Source organism: Mustelus asterias, chromosome 25 (assembly GCF_964213995.1).
Source record: "Mustelus asterias chromosome 25, sMusAst1.hap1.1, whole genome shotgun sequence".
Taxonomy (NCBI): Eukaryota; Metazoa; Chordata; class Chondrichthyes; order Carcharhiniformes; family Triakidae; genus Mustelus; species Mustelus asterias.
Window position 1 is genome coordinate 54706122 of NC_135825.1, and position 15774 is coordinate 54721895.

Consider the following 15774-nt stretch of genomic DNA (forward strand, 5'->3'; position numbering starts at 1 on the left):
TCAGCAGAATGAATTGTGGGCAATAGGATTAAACAATGGGGGAAAGATTGCACAGGTTATATTCCCGTGAGTATAGAAGGTTACAGGTGATCGAATTGATATTTAAGTTTATTAAAGGAAGTCAGAGTTTCTCTCTATCTACCCTATTGTCTCTGGTAGGGATGTGGGTCTCACTGGCTAGGCCAGCATTTATTGCCCATCCCTAATAGCCCTCGAACTGAGTAATTTGTTAGGCCATTTCAGAGGGACTTTTAAGAGTCAATCAGATTGCTGTGTGTCTGGAGTCACATGTAGCTCAGACCAGGTAAGATTTCCTTCCCTAAAAGGACATTAGTGAACAAGGACAACAATCGCCAATGGGTTCATGGCCACCAGCAGACTTTTAATTCCAGATCTTTCCAGATTCTAATTTCACCATCTGCCGTGGTGGGATTTGAATCCCGGGTTCCCAGATCTTTACCCGGGGTCTCTGGATTATTCGTCCAGTGGCAATACCACTGCGCCAACTGCTTCCCCCAAGTGATTACCAAGCGCAGAGCAAGTGAACATCGCGTTAATGTTAGAGAGAGCGAGGTTTTAGGGATGGTGGCAGAAGTTATTTCACGCAGAGCATGTTGGAAATCTGAAACACTCTCCCCCAAAGTGCTGTTGCGGTTTGGGGTCAATTCAAAATGTCAAAACGGAGTTGAGGAGATTGTTGGTCGGCTAGCTTTACAGAACCAAGACTGATAGGTGGGCTTCAGAGACAGGTTTGACCGAATTTGCTGACAGAACAGGCTCGAGGGGCTGAATGGCTACCCCGTTCTTATACCCAACTAATCTTAACATTAGATGTGCTGGAGGCGATTGATCAGTTCCAGTGTCAGTATAATTGGCTTGGTACAAACCACCTCTGCTGCACACCTCTTGTAATCAGTTTTGACCTGCTTGGCTCTTCAGTTCATTAAAAACAAGCTTAATTTGGTTTAATTTAGCCAAACTGAATTTCTTTTTACAAAAAGCAAACGTTAACTATTGGGATCGTTTTTCATAGCACCTGAGAAAGACAGTTGGAAAATATACCCATTACGCGAAGAATGCTCATAAGCTCCCAGGGTCACTCAAGATGGAATGATCCACAAGTCTTTCCCCTCCCGAGGGAAGTCCAGTGTCACAAATGTCTGTCCGTGAGTCAATTGGTGACCTGTTCTCAGGAGGGTCAACATTGCTGGCTCACACTCCATTTACTGGCTGTTGAGAAGTGAGAGATATCCAGATTCACTCAGCTCCTTCTGAATGGGGAAAGAGGTTATCTTTTGACCTTTGTGGTACGGGGGGTTTGAACGCCAGTGGCATGGTTGGGGTGCTTACTTCAATAAATTGCCAGGGTGGGCATATAGGAGCTGTGGTGTGGCGTGCTGTGAAGGGCCAACACTTGGTTTGGCACACACTTGAATCATGGCACCAACAGCAGGCACTGATTGGAGGTCAGGGGTCCTGCTCTGATGTCCATCTTGGTACCCAGATTAAAACGGGCAAAGACCAGTGATTGGGTGATTCCGTGTCTCTGACAGTGGGGCAGCGTCAAAGGATAAACTGGGACAACGAGCAACAAAATCAGAACAAAGTCAAGTTTACAATCGCATAACTAATACAATCCAAAATCCATCACTAATATACTCGAGAACTAATACAATTCAGAATCAAAATCCCACTGTTTATATAAATGTTTATAATCAGACACAATATTTAAAGTAAGACTGTACAATAAAAACAGAATCTTCTGAAAACACCATAGCCGGAATTTTACCGTCCCACGGGACACGGGAATCGCCGCAATGTTATGGTTTCGGGATGAACGAGGCTGTAAGATTCCCCCCAAATCCCCCATTGTCTGCAGCGCCTGAAAAGGGGAAAGACAGATTTGGGATTCTAGGTAGAGCTTTGTCTTCCGAACAACATCTTGATCCGGAATCCCACCCATGAATCTGATGAGGATCCGCATCCAAATCCTGAACAGGATCAGAAATCATCCACAGAGTCTAAACCTGATCAGGAACCATGCCTGAGTCAGAACCCGGATCGGGTACCGCTCCCAAACTCTGAACCCGGATTGGGGACTGCTCCCAAACTCTGAACCCGGATCGGGGACTGCTCCCAAACTCTGAACCCGGATCGGGGACTGCTCCCAAACTCTGAACCCGGATCAGGAACCGTCCCCGATTCGGAACATGGATCGAGTACAGCTCCCAAATCCAGAACGTGAATCCGATTGGGAACTGGGCCCAAATCCCGGACCCGGATTGGGCACCACGCCCGAATCCCAGACCCCAGATCGGGCATCGCGTCCGAATCCTGGATCAGGCACCGCGCCCGAATCCCGGACCCCGGACCGGGCACCGCGCCCGAATCCCAAACCCCGGATCGGGCACCGCGCCCGAACCCCGGATCGGGCACCGCGCCCGAATCCTGGACCCCGGACCGGGCACCGCGCCCGAATCCCGGACCCCGGACGGGACACCGCGCCCGAATCCCGGACCCCGGACGGGACACCGCGCCCGAATCCCGGACCCCGGACGGGGCACCACGACCGAATCCTGAACCCCGGATGGGGCACCACGCCCAAATCCCGAACCTCGGATGGGACACCGCGCCCAAATCCCGGACCCCGGATCGGGCACCGTGCCCAAATCCCGAACCCCGGATCGGGCACCACACCCGAATCCCGGACCCCGGACCAGGCACCACGCCCGAACCCCAGATCGGGCACCGCGCCCGAATCCTGAACCCCGGATCGGGCACCGCGCCCAAATCCCGAACCCAGGATGGGGCACCGCGCCTAAATCCCGAACCCCGGATGGGGCACCGCGCCCAAATCCCGAACCGGGAGCCCCGCCCGTATCCCAAATCTGGATTGGGAACCGCGTCCAAATCCCAGAACCTGCATCAGGAACCACTCCCAAAATCAACCCAGATCAGGAAACACCCCCAAAATCTGAACCCGGATCAGGAAGCATGGTCGATTCGGAATGCGGATTGGGTACCGTTCCCAAATCCAGAACCTGGATCGGGCACTGTGCTCGAATCCAGAACTCGGATTGGAAACTGCGCCCGAATCCTGAACCCGGATCGGGGACCGCGCCTGAATCCCAAAATCAGATCCCGAACCCGGATCAGGTACCGTGCCCAAATCCCGAACACAGATCCCAAACGCAGATCGGGAACCCGGATCGGAAACCGTGCTTGAACCTGGAACCCGGATTGGGAACCGTGTCCCAATCCGGAACCTGGATTGGGAACTGCACTTGGATCAGGAATCAAACCCGTCACCTTAACCTGACCTTTCCCCTTTCAGGATCTTGCGTCTTTTCAGAAATTTCCATTTTATTTCGGATACCCAGTGTTCCTAGTTTTTTTAATCCACGCAATACAAGTTATCCAGGTTGCTGTAAAGGCACCATTACCGCCTCCAACATACAGGAGGTACAAAGAACAATGAAATAAATATGAAGCAATAAGCAAAGCCAACATAAAAACAGAATCAATGAATGGATTTGTCTCATGAAGCAGATTACACAGCAGTCTTCAATACCCAGTGGCTGGCAAATTCTCTCTTTTAACCCATGTGGAGAATCTATTTATCACCTCACCCAAGCTTATTAAATATATAATAGTGCAATTAAAATATTTACAGACAGCTGCTTTGTTGCCTGCCCCAATAGGAGGCAGCAAGTGTGGGTCAGATGAATCTTCCTTGCAGAGAAGCGGGGCAAGAGTTAGGCCAGAGTCATTCTTGGCAGAAGGCAGCAAGGTCTGAAGGCAGCATTGCTTTCCAACAGCTTGTCTCGATGATTTATCGGTGTTCAGGCATGAGTAGACACGCTGTGATAAGAGAAGGTCGCAGTTCCAACATGTTAAAGATGAATTGCTTGGTTTTTGCTGGTATAAGCAGCAGACAGAAAGCAGAACCACAAACAATTTTTCAAAATCTATAGTCTCAGAATGATGCCACATGACCACGTGCGCTATACAATTACTGCTACTTCACCTGAACAGGTTAATGGTGAAATGACGTGACTATTTCACGCCAGCATTAACCTTTCTAACTTAAAGATTAATGTCTCCACTAAACGACACGGAATAAATGTGTACGCCTTTATACAGATAAGGCAGCACATATGAAACAATTGACCAAAATTAAAACTCATGGAATGGAAGGCAAGTTCTTGACCTGGTGGAGTGATTGGTTATGCAGCAGATGTAGATAATGTGAGTGTACTTGAGTTGGAAAAAAATCTAAAATGGCACCTCAAATATTTACTATTATTAATACTTTAAATAACATGATAGAGTCGTATATCCAAATTTACCAAAGTCAGAAGGATTGGTGACAGAATAAGCAAAGAAAATTCCAGTTCTCTTCCCCCACCTAAACTGTTTCCGTTGCTAGTCACTCCCGGAACAAGTCACTAGTCTGTCGCCAAGGGCTTATAGCTTGAGAAGTGCCACTCCACATCAAGTGTGGCTGAACAGGAGTCTCTCCCGCTCTTATCACCAACTGTTGGTGTGTTGGGAAGGATTTGCACCCAACCTGTTGTGAGTTGTGAATGCACCTTCCTTCAAGTCCTGGGGTGGGATTCAAACCCGGAGCTTCTGGCTCAGATGCAGGGACATTGCCCACTGAATCACATAATCCCTACTGTACAGAAGGAGACCACTTGGCTCATCGAGTCTGCACCAACCCTCCAAAGAGTATCCCACCAAGACCCACACCCCCTGCCCCATCCCCACAGCCTACCACACCCACCATAGCTCATCCACCTAACCTATGCACTAGGGGCAATTTAGCAATCCACCCTTCAAGTCTGCACCCACCCTCCAAAAGAACATCTTACCCAGGCCCATCTTCCCACTCTATCCCCATAACCCTGCGTAATCCACCTAACCTACACATCTTTGGGCATTAAGACGCAATTTAGCATGGCCTATCCACCTAACCAGAACATCTTTGGACTGTGGGAGGAAACCGGAGCACTGGGGGGAAATCTACACAGACACAGGGAGGATGTGCAAACTCCACAGAGACAGTCACCCAAGGCTGGAATCAAACCCGGGTTCCTGGCGCTGTGAGGCAGCAGTGCTAACCACAATGCCACTGCACCACAAGAAATCAGCAAATTTTTTTATTAATTCGTGGGACATGGGCATCGCTGGCTGGCCAGCATTTATTGCCCATCCCCAGTTGCCCTTGAGAAGGTGGTGGTGAGCTGCCTTCTTGAACCGCTGCAGTCCATGTTCTGTGGGTTGACCCAAAATGCCGTTAGGGAGGGAATTCCAGGATTTTGACCCAGTGACTGTGAAGGAACGGCGATATATTTCCAAGTCAGGATGGTGAGTGGCTTAGATAGATAGATAGATACCCTACAGTGCAGAAAGAGGCCCTTCGGCCCATCGAGTCTGCACCGACCACAATCCCACCCAGGCCCTATCCCCATATCCCACCCACTAATCCCTCTAGCTTGGAGGGGAACATGCAGGTGGTGGTGTTCCCATTTATCTGCTGCCCTTGACCTTCTAGATGGAAGTAGTCATGGGTTTGGAAAGTAGTGTCTAAGGATCTTTGGTGAATTGCTGCAGTGCATCTTGTAGATAGCGCACACTGCTGCTACTGAGTGGTGGAGGGATTGAATGTTTGTAGATGTGGTGCCAATCAAGCGGGCTGCTTTGTCCTGGATGATGTCGAGCTTCTCAAGTGTTGTTGGAGCTGCACCCATCCAGGCAAGTGGGGAGTATTCCATCACACTCCTGACTTGTGCCTTGTAGATGGTGGATAGGCTCTGGAGAGTCAGGAGGTGAGTTACTCGCCAAATTATTCCTAACCTCTGACCTGCTCTTGTCGCCACTGTGTTTATGTGGTGAGTCCAGTTGAGTTTCTGGTCAATGGTAATGCAAATGGGAGCATAAAATTACAAAGAGACAGCCATTGATAGATGAATTGAAAGTGGAGTCACAGGTGGACAGAGTGGTGAAGGCGGCATTCGGCATGCTTGGTTTCATCGGTCAGAACATTGAATATAGGAGTTGGAATGTCTTGTTGAAGTTGTACAAGACATTGGTAAGGCCACACTTGGAATACTGTGTACAGTTCTGGTCTCCCTATTATAGAAAGGATATTATTAAACTAAAAGAGTACAGAAGAGATTTACTAGGATGCTACTGGGACTTGATGGTTTGAGTTATAAGGAGAGGCTGGATAGACTGGGACTTTTTTCTCTGGAGCGTAGGAGGCTGAGGGGTGATCTTATAGAGGTCTATAAAATAATGAGGGGCACAGATCAGCTGGATAGTCAATATCTTTTCCCAAAGGTAGGGGAGTCTAAAACAAGAGGGCATAGGTTTAAGGTGAGAGGGGAGAGTTACAAAAGTGTCCAGAGAGGCAATTTTTTCACACAGAGGGTGGTGAGTGTCTGGAACAAGCTGCCAGAGGTAGTAGTAGAGGAGGGTACAATTTTGTCTTTTAAAAAGCATTTAGATAGTTACATGGGTACGATGGGTATAGAGGGATATGGGCAAAAGCGGGCAATTGGGACTAGCTTAGGGGTTTAAAAAAAAGGGCAGCATGGACAAGTTGGGCCGAAGGGCCTGTTTCCATGCTGTAAACCTCTATGACTCTATAATTGAGTGCACAAAACAGTGGCTAATGGATTTGAATGCAGGTGAGTGCGAGGTCATTCATATTGAACCAAAGCAGATGGATTTGAGTATTATTTTAAATAGTGATAAATTAGGAGCAGTTAAAGGAGATTCAGGGGTCCGTGTTCATGGAACACCAAAATGTAGTGACCAGGTATGAAAGCTAATCTAAATGGCTAATGTGGATGTTAGCCTTCATATCGAGAAGGCCAAAACATAAAGGAAGTTTACAAATCTCTGATTACATCATATCTGCAGCACTGTGCCTTAGAAAGGACATACTGTGCGAATTCATCAGCAAGTATCTCGGGCTCCATGAGTTAAGTAATGAGGATAGATTATATAAACCAGGCTTGTACTGTCTGGAATGTGGAAGCTACAAGGGGGTGATCTGATTTAGGCTTTCAACATTTATTAAAAAATTGATAGGTTATGGAAAGCTAAACATTTTCCACAGGGAGGAGAAACTATGACGAGAGGATATAACCCTAAGGCCATAAGATACAAAAGTCTGAGGTCACGTACCAACCGACTCAAAAACAGCTTCTTCCCTGCTGCCATCAGACTCTTTAATGGACTTACCTCATATTAAGTTGATCTTTCTCTACATCCTATCTATGACTGTAACGCTACATTCTGCACTCTCTCCTTCTCTATGAATGATATGCTTTGTCTGTATAGCGTGCAAGAAACAATACATTTCACTGTACACTAATACATGTGACAATAATAAATCAAATCAAATTCAGGAGGGAAGTTAGGAAATGCACAAAGGATGGTTGAAATGTGGACTGACGAAAAGCAGTAGACATGAGCTCAATGGCTAATTTTAACTCTGGAATCGCTAAGTCTTTGCGAGCTGTGGGTATAATGGGGAGATGTACATGGAGTTCAGACACAGAGCATCGATGAGGAGTTGAATGGTCTGCTCCATGTTATTTATTCCCACTTTCAATATTTTATCATTTTGAATTGTGGTCATCCACATTAGGCACTTGGAACCCTGGAGGAGATGAAAAAGGGATTTTATCATCTATATTTTCTTTGATATATTCTGAAGTTTAGATATCCATGTCTAGTGAGGTATTTATAACCATGTTGTTAACTAGCCGGTACACCAGATATCTTGGGGCGGCACGGTGACACAGTGGTTAGCACTGCTGCCTCACAGCACCAGGGACCTGGGTTCGATTCCCGGCTGGGTCACTGTCTGTGTGGAGTTTGCACGTTTTCCCCGTGTCTGCGTGGGTTTCCTCCGGGTGCTCCGGTTTCCTCACACAGTCCAAATTGCCCATTACTGTCAGGGCAACTAGCTAGGATAAATGCATGGGGAAAGGGCCTGGGTGGGATTGTGGCCGGTGCAGACTCAATGGGCCGAATGGCCTTCTTCTGCACTATAGGATTCTATGATCTTTGCACACCTGGAACGTGACATACATTGACACCTTGGTCGGAATTTTACCGCCTGCTGCGGCAATCGGAGCGGGTGAGGGACGGACAATGGAAAGGTTATTGACTGCAGATGGGACTTTCCTGTTTTGGGGATGAGGGAGGCTCCAAAATCCCACCCCTTAAGTTGCCATGGGAGGATCCTGATTTTTAAAAATTTATATATGGGATCTGGGCGACACTGGCTGGACCAACATTTATTGCCCATTCCTAATTGGCCCTGAGGGGGACAGTTAAGAGTCAATCACATTGCTGTTAGTCTGGAGTCACATGTAGGTCAGACCAGGTAAGGACGGCAGATTTCCTTCCCTAAAGGACATTAGTGAACCAGATGGGTTTTTCCAACAATGGTTTCATGGTCATGATTTGAATTTTTTAGAATTGAATTCAAATAGTGGGATTCGAACCCGTGTCCCTAGAGCGTGACCTTGGGTCATAAGAAATAGGAGCAGGAGTAGGCCATCGAGCCCCTCGAGCCTGCCCCGCCATTCAATAAGATCATGGCTGATCTGAAGTGGATCAGTTCCACTTACCCGCCTGATCCCTATAATCCCTAATTCCCTTACCGATCAGGAATCCATCTATCCGTGATTTAAACATATTCAACGAGGTAGCCTCCACCACTTCAGTGGGCAGAGAATTCCAGAGATTCACCACCCTCTGAGAGAAGAAGTTCCTCCTCAACTCTGTCCTAAACTGACCCCCCTTTATTTTGAGGCTGTGCCCTCTAGTTCTAGCTTCCTTTCTAAGTGGAAAGAATCTCTCCACTTCTACCCTATCCAGCCCCTTCATTATCTTATAGGTCTCTATAAGATCCCCCCTCAGCCTTCTAAATTCCAACGAATACAAACCCAATCTGCTCAGTCTCTCCTCATAATCAACACCCCTCATCTCTGGTATCAACCTGGTGAACCTTCTCTGCACTCCCTCCAAGGCCAATATATCCTTCCGCAAATAAGGGGACCAATACTGCACACAGTATTCCAGCTGCGGCCTCACCCATGTCCTGTACAGATGCAGCAAGACATCTCTGCTTTTATATTCTATCCCCCTTGCGATATAGGCCAACATCCCATTTGCCTTCTTGATCACCTGTTGCACCTGCAGACTGGGTTTTTGCGTCTCTGGATTGCTAGTGCAGTCACAATACCACTGCCTCCCCCCTCTGATTTCCCCACATGGCGTGCTCCTAACTGTAGCACTGAGGGCGGGAGGAGGTGAGGTTGGTGAGTTGAAGCTTTCTCACCGGTCAACGATCGGACGATGCTGACGTCTGCCTTCTAATGGCTTCTGACTGCAGCCTGTGAGGAAGTTCAGTTTTGATAACATATAGAAGAGAATTTCAGTTCGGAACTTTCTGTTGCAGTTTTAAAGGAATGGTTACAATGTGGGGGAGAAATGATCTGCCTGGTTCTGTAACACTGTCATGTTGCTCAGATGTTGTCACAACAGGAGTAACATTGCATCCTTTGTTTAATAAGATGTCCTCAATATTGCAACCTCACACCATATGAAATACTTCTATTCTGATTGTAGAACTTACATGTTATTTGTCAGAGTGTATTTATAAATTTTAACACCTAAATAATAATTTTTATATCCTTTTCAATCTAGTCACAATGCAAAATATGTCTAAATCTTTAACTTCTATTTTGGGATTTGGAACTACAGCTGAATGCTATTTTCGTCAGGTTGGTGTGAAAGATTGAATTCAAATTGTTCATATTGTTGGACTTGATGCCACCTACTGGCGTGACGTTGGTTTACAAAAAGCTTCTATCTGTTTGTGGACTGAGGGATCATTCTAATTGGCAGCGAGCATCTCATTTCAGACTTTTCGTCCTGGTTTAAAATGTTAAATGCACCTCACCGGACCATGTAGTTATCTAACTCCCCCCAGCCAGTGGGGAGATCTTATCGAAACATATAAGATTATGAAGGGAATAGATAAGATAGAGGCAGGGAAGTTGTTTCCACTGGCAGGTGAAACTAGAACTAGGGGGCATTGCCTCAAAATAAAGGGAGAGCAGATTTAGGACTGAGTTGAGGAGGAACTTCTTCACCCAAAGGGTTGTGAATCTGTGGAATTCCCTGCCCAGTGAAGCAGTTGAGGCTACCTCATTGAATGTCTTTAAGGCAAAGATAGATACATTTCTGAACAGTAAAGGAATTAAGGGTTACGGTGAGCGGGCAGTAAGTGAAATTGAGTCCACGAAAAGATCAGCCATGATCTTATTGAATGGCGGAGCAGGCTCGAGGGGCCAGATAGCCTACTCCTGCTCCTAGTTCTTATGTTCAGTCACTGCACTACTTATTTATGCTTCATCCTTCACTCTCTCCCCTCACCCACTGATGTTATATGGATGGGGAGTGGGTTCGGGCTGTTGAATACTACTGGCTTGCAGGTGATTGTGCAAACCACTCGGGTTTCACTCTCTGAATCTGCTCACCCCCCAGGGGTATATGCAAGATCTGTAACGTGTTTCCACTTTTTCCCCATTGCTGCTCACTCAGAATGACCTCTGCCTTTGGCTGAATTACAGCAATCACTGCATCCCCGATAAGTAACTGCTGTGAGACATTTCCAATCTTTTGTTTGCAAAAGACAAAATTTATAAAGCATCAGGATGTCCCCAAGTGCTTTACAGCCCATTAAGTACATTCCCAAAAAAGCAGTAGTTTGCTGTTGTAATGTGGGAAACACAGGAGCCAATTTGTGCACAGCAAGCTCCCATAAAAAGCAATGTGATAAAGGCCAGATAAGCTGTTTCAGTCTTGGTTGAGGGATCTAAACATTGCCCAGGAAACTGGCCTTCTCTGAAATAATGTCACGGAATATAAATGGAAATCCTGGAACAAGCTCAGCATTTTATGCAGCATCCGAGAGTGAAACAGAGTTAACATTTCGGATCGGAACTGAAACATTAACTCAATCTTTCTCTCGACACAAATGCTGAGGATTCTCCCCAGAATGTTCTGTTTTTATTTCAGATTTCCAGCACGTGCAGCATTGTGCTTTCATGTGCACCTGAGAGGGGTGGATAGGGCTTGGGGTTAATGATCCTTCAGAAAGGCAGCGCCTCTTGGCAGTGCAGTACTCCCTCAGCACTGCATTGGAGTGTCAGTTCAGATGTTGTGCTCATTTGTACATCTCTGTGATTTGATGGAATCAATCGTGCAATATTGGACAAGTCCTATTTGCCACTAGGTGGCAGATGATGAATATACTTAATACAAAACTACAAAAATCTCGTCCAATAAAAAACATAAATTGAAACAGATTATAATTTCAATCAACAGATTACTACAGCACTCACCCCTGCTCCCCCCTCTCCTCCAATTATCCTATACAACATATTGAAGGGATTCAGGGTTCCTCCTTGGGTGACCTTCTAAATGTGGAGATGCCGGTGTTGGACTGGGGTGAACACAGTAAGAAGTCTCACAACACCAGGTATTTGCTACCAAATAAACCTGTTGGACTTTAACCTGGTGTTGTGAGACTTCTTACTGTGACCTTCTAAAGACAGGGCCATCTGGGAGTCAATTCGATGGCTGAAATCTGAGCATGTTCATCCATCCTGTTCCCAAATGGAAACAGAGGGTCAAACAGTTAGTACGAGGCTGGGCTCCGGCGATGAGACCTATCTTGGTATCGATTTAGATCAGATGTAGAATCTTCCTGACACTAGGGTCAATTTATCAATCCATCTAACCCGCACATCTTTTGACTGTGGGAGGAAACTGGAGCACCCGGAGGAAACCCACGCAGACACGGGGAGAATGTGCAGACTCCGCACAGACAGCCACCTGAGGCCAGAATTGAACCCGGGTCCCTGACGCTGTGAGGCAGCAATGCTGACCACTGTGCCGCCGTGCCACCCCGAATGATGTCCAAGGACATTTCACAGAGTGAGAGGAATGGGGAAAGGGGAGAGGCGAATGGACCAGGATCAGTATTCCACAACTAAATAATCTCAGTACAGGAACCAGCATCACTGGGTCGGAACGGACTTTTTATAGACATCCAGATATTGGGGAGCAATGTACAGAGTGGAGCAGAGTTATTTATACAATGGGCAGAATTTTCCCGTCTTGCCGGCCATGGGAATTGTAGCAGGCTGGACAAGAACCATACAACGGTCCATTGACCTTGGGTGGGATTTTCCAGTCTTGGGCGGGCGAGGCTGGAAAATCCCACCCACAGTTGTCACTTCCTTTCTTATCCCAGTAAAACTAACATTTACTAGATTATTGATGAAGATCTATATTGATAAAGTCTGTTAATGGAGTAGCTTCACTCATACTGTGTCTGGGTGCAACTTTTCTAATAAACTTTCAGTCCCTTTGCCAAAGCCCATAAGAACACGAGCAATAGGTTCAGGAGAAGGCCACTCAGCCCTTTGAGCCTGTTCTATCATTCAAGGGCAGATCTTCTACTTTAACTCTGCCTTCCTGTTCTACATCCTTCATTCCCTTCGTATTGTGCTTTGCATCTCTGTTTTGAATACACTGAACAACTGATTACCCACTGGTATAGTGAATTCTCTAGGTGAGAATGACAGTGTTGAGAGTCTGGATGTAGCAAAGTGAAGCCACAACAAAGTTCCCAAAGCCAATAAGCTCAATCAACTCACGGGTTCTCACGTAATCTGAAGGGCATTCGAGTCATGCCAGCCTACTTACCCTCTTGTCTATAACCAATGTATGGTACAGGGAGATCCGACATAAGGAAGTGAAAACAGAAAAACAAGTTTTCTTTCCAATGATTATTAATGGTTGCCAATGGACGGCATGGTGGCACAGTGGTTAGCACTGCTGCCTCACAGCGCCAGACACCAGGGTTCAATTCCAGCCTCGGGTCACTGTCTGTGTGGAGTTTGCACATTCTCCCAGTGTCTGCGTGGGTTTCCTCTGGGTGCTCTGGTTTCCTCCTGCACTCCAAAGATGTGTGGGCTGGATGGATTGGCCATGCTAAATTGCCCCTTAGTATCAGGAAGATTAGCGGGGCAAATACGTGGGGTTATGGGGATAGGGCCTGGGTGGGATTGTTGTTGCAGGCTTGATGGGCTGAATGGCCTCCTTCTGCACTGTAGGAATTCTATGAGTTGTTAAGATACCAGAATATTGTAATTAATGGGATTTATATTTCTTGGATAAAGCCAGAAACAATTTTTAACTTATCTTCAGCATTTTATATAGTTGTAGAGTTCCACCCTGGCTTGGAGGATAGGGTTAAGATGCGGCCTCAGACCCATGCTTATTTCCTTCTAACATGTTTGGGTCCTTACCCAATGATCCACCATCGCTCCTGCTTTCAGACTCAGCGAGAGTCCATCCCAGCGTCACTCTCCCTGAAGAGCAGCTTCACCAGAATCCCCGAGTAATAGGGGCCAAACACCATCCTGTTGTGGTGCAGCAGACGACTGAGTGTGCAGCCAATCTCCTTCAGCTCTGCCTGAATTGGAGCAAGCCCCCCTGGGAGGGCGTGAAGACCATTCTGTGGAGCCGGGAGGCTGAGAAAACCCTTCAGGTACGAATGGATCCGCTCGCCTACAGAAAGATTTATTGGATAATGAAACCAGTGAAATAACAAGACAAAGGAGTCAGCAGAGACGGGCCTAGCAGACAGTGCAGAGAGTCAATATCTTTTCCCAAAGGTAGGGGAGTCTAAAACGAGAGGGCATAGGTTTAAGGTGAGAGGGGAGAGATACAAAAGGGTCCAGAGAGGCAATTGTTTCCACACAGCGGGTGGTGAGTGTCTGGAACAAGCTGCCAGAGGTAGTACTAGAGGCGGGTATAATTTTGTCTTTTAAAAAGCATTTAGACAGTTACATGGGTACGATGGGTATAGAGGGATATGGGCCAAACGTGGGCAATTGGGACTAACTTAGGGGTTTAAAAAAAAGGGCAGCATGGACACAAGTTGGGCCGAAGGGCCTGTTTCCATGCTGTAAACCTCTATGACTCTATGAGATCATTTAAAAAATATATGAATATTAAAATGTATGAATTGTTCTCAGATAATATGTGGAACAGGTTTCTATATAATGTGTGATGGAGGCGGGTTCAATCGAGGCATTCAAGAGGGCTTTCAATGATTACTTAAACAGGAACAACGTGCAGGGGTCTGGGGAAAAGGCAGGGGAATGGCACTAAATCATGATGCTCAAGGAGAGCCGGTGCAAACACGATGGGCCAAATGGCCTCCTTCTGTATCGTAACAATGCTGTGAAATACGGTCACTGCAAAATATATTTACCTTCAAGCAGAAACTCGGTGGGTCCGAAACCCAAAGATTGAGACCTGGGGAGTGTGGAGATACAAATACCCAGATGTTTGAATTGTGTTTGGATGAATTATCCAGATGTTTAGGTCCAATTTGATTGGATTATCCAGATGTTTGCAATGAGCAAGATCTGTTACCCCTTGGGGCAGCACGGTGGCACAGTGGTTAGCACTACTGCCTCTCAGCGCCAGGGACCGGCTCGGGTCACTGTCTGTACGGAGTCTGCACATTCTCCCCGTGTCTGCGTGGGTTTCCTCCGGTTTCCTCCCACAGTCCGAAAGATGTGCGGTTGGGTGCATTGGCCATGCTAAATTCTCCCTCAGTGTACCCGAACAGTGTGGCGACTAGGGGATTTTCACAGTAACTTCATTGCAGTGTTAATGTAAGCCTACTTGTGGCACTAATAAATAAACTTTAAATTCTTAGGTCAAGATAAAGGGGAAGAAGCTTATTGGTGAACATTCCTGATTAATGATGTGAATGTTGACACTATTTCTAATAAATCCTTGATCCTGATTGTAGCACCTTGTTGTAAGTTGTTGTTGCCTCTCTGCCATTTTGTTCTCTCGGTACTGATTCATACAGGGGCCTAGCTCTTGTGGATGTCAGGCTCTTTAGGCACTTTCTCAATGTAGCTGCTGAGCAGAGATGGTGGTGACAGATTGGGATGGGGCAGAGGGCATCATAAATGAAAGGTGAGAACCCTGACTGATTTTCTCTCCTTTGTTTGGGCTTTATGACCAATTTGCTGCATTGCCCCCGAGACCAACTCATCCAGTTTGGGATCTGAATCCATCCTGGGATTGTGCTGGTTCAGGTACCTCAACTCCACAATGAGCATTGCATTAAGCAGCAGAGCCATTCCGAACATTATCGCTGGTTCATAGGATCATAGAATCCCTACAGTGCAGAAGGAGGCCATTCGGCCCATCAAGTCTGCACTGACCACAAACCCACCCAGGCCCTAACCCCATGCATTTACCTTAGCTAGTCCCCCTGACACTAAGGGGCAATTTAGCATGGCCAATCCACACCTTTGAACTGTGGGAGGAAACCGGAGCACCCGGAGGAAACCCACGCAGACACGGGGAGAACGTGCAGACTCCACACAGAGAGTGACCCAAGGCCGCGAGTCAAACCTGAATCCCTGGTGCTGTGAGGCAGCAGTGCGAACCACTGTGCCACGGTGCCGCCCCTAAAATTGTAAAGAGGATGAATGGAAATTTTGTTTTAATTCACGCCAGCTCTGAGTAAAGGACAACGTTCTGTTTAATGTCGTGATGACAAGACAGCCCGTAGCATTAAAAACTTGCCTCAGCTCCACTGGTCTCATTCCACGAGTACTTGGTTTAGTTTGAAAATTG

At 46.8% G+C, this 15774-nt stretch overlaps 1 protein-coding gene across 2 annotated transcripts in view; it reads right to left on the minus strand.

Annotated features, from left to right (window-relative positions):
* Positions 1-1595: 1595 nt before the first annotated feature.
* LOC144479297 (T-complex protein 11-like protein 1) overlaps positions 1596-15774 on the minus strand; it is a 59991-nt gene continuing 45812 nt past the window's right edge. For both annotated transcript variants that reach the window (XM_078197977.1, XM_078197979.1), the window contains 2 exons: positions 13413-13674; positions 1596-3861 (listed from right to left, as the gene is read on the minus strand). In XM_078197977.1, coding sequence (XP_078054103.1) covers positions 13445-13674 — 230 coding nt within the window. In that variant the 3' untranslated portion in view covers positions 1596-3861; positions 13413-13444. The remainder of the gene's footprint in view (positions 3862-13412; positions 13675-15774) is intronic.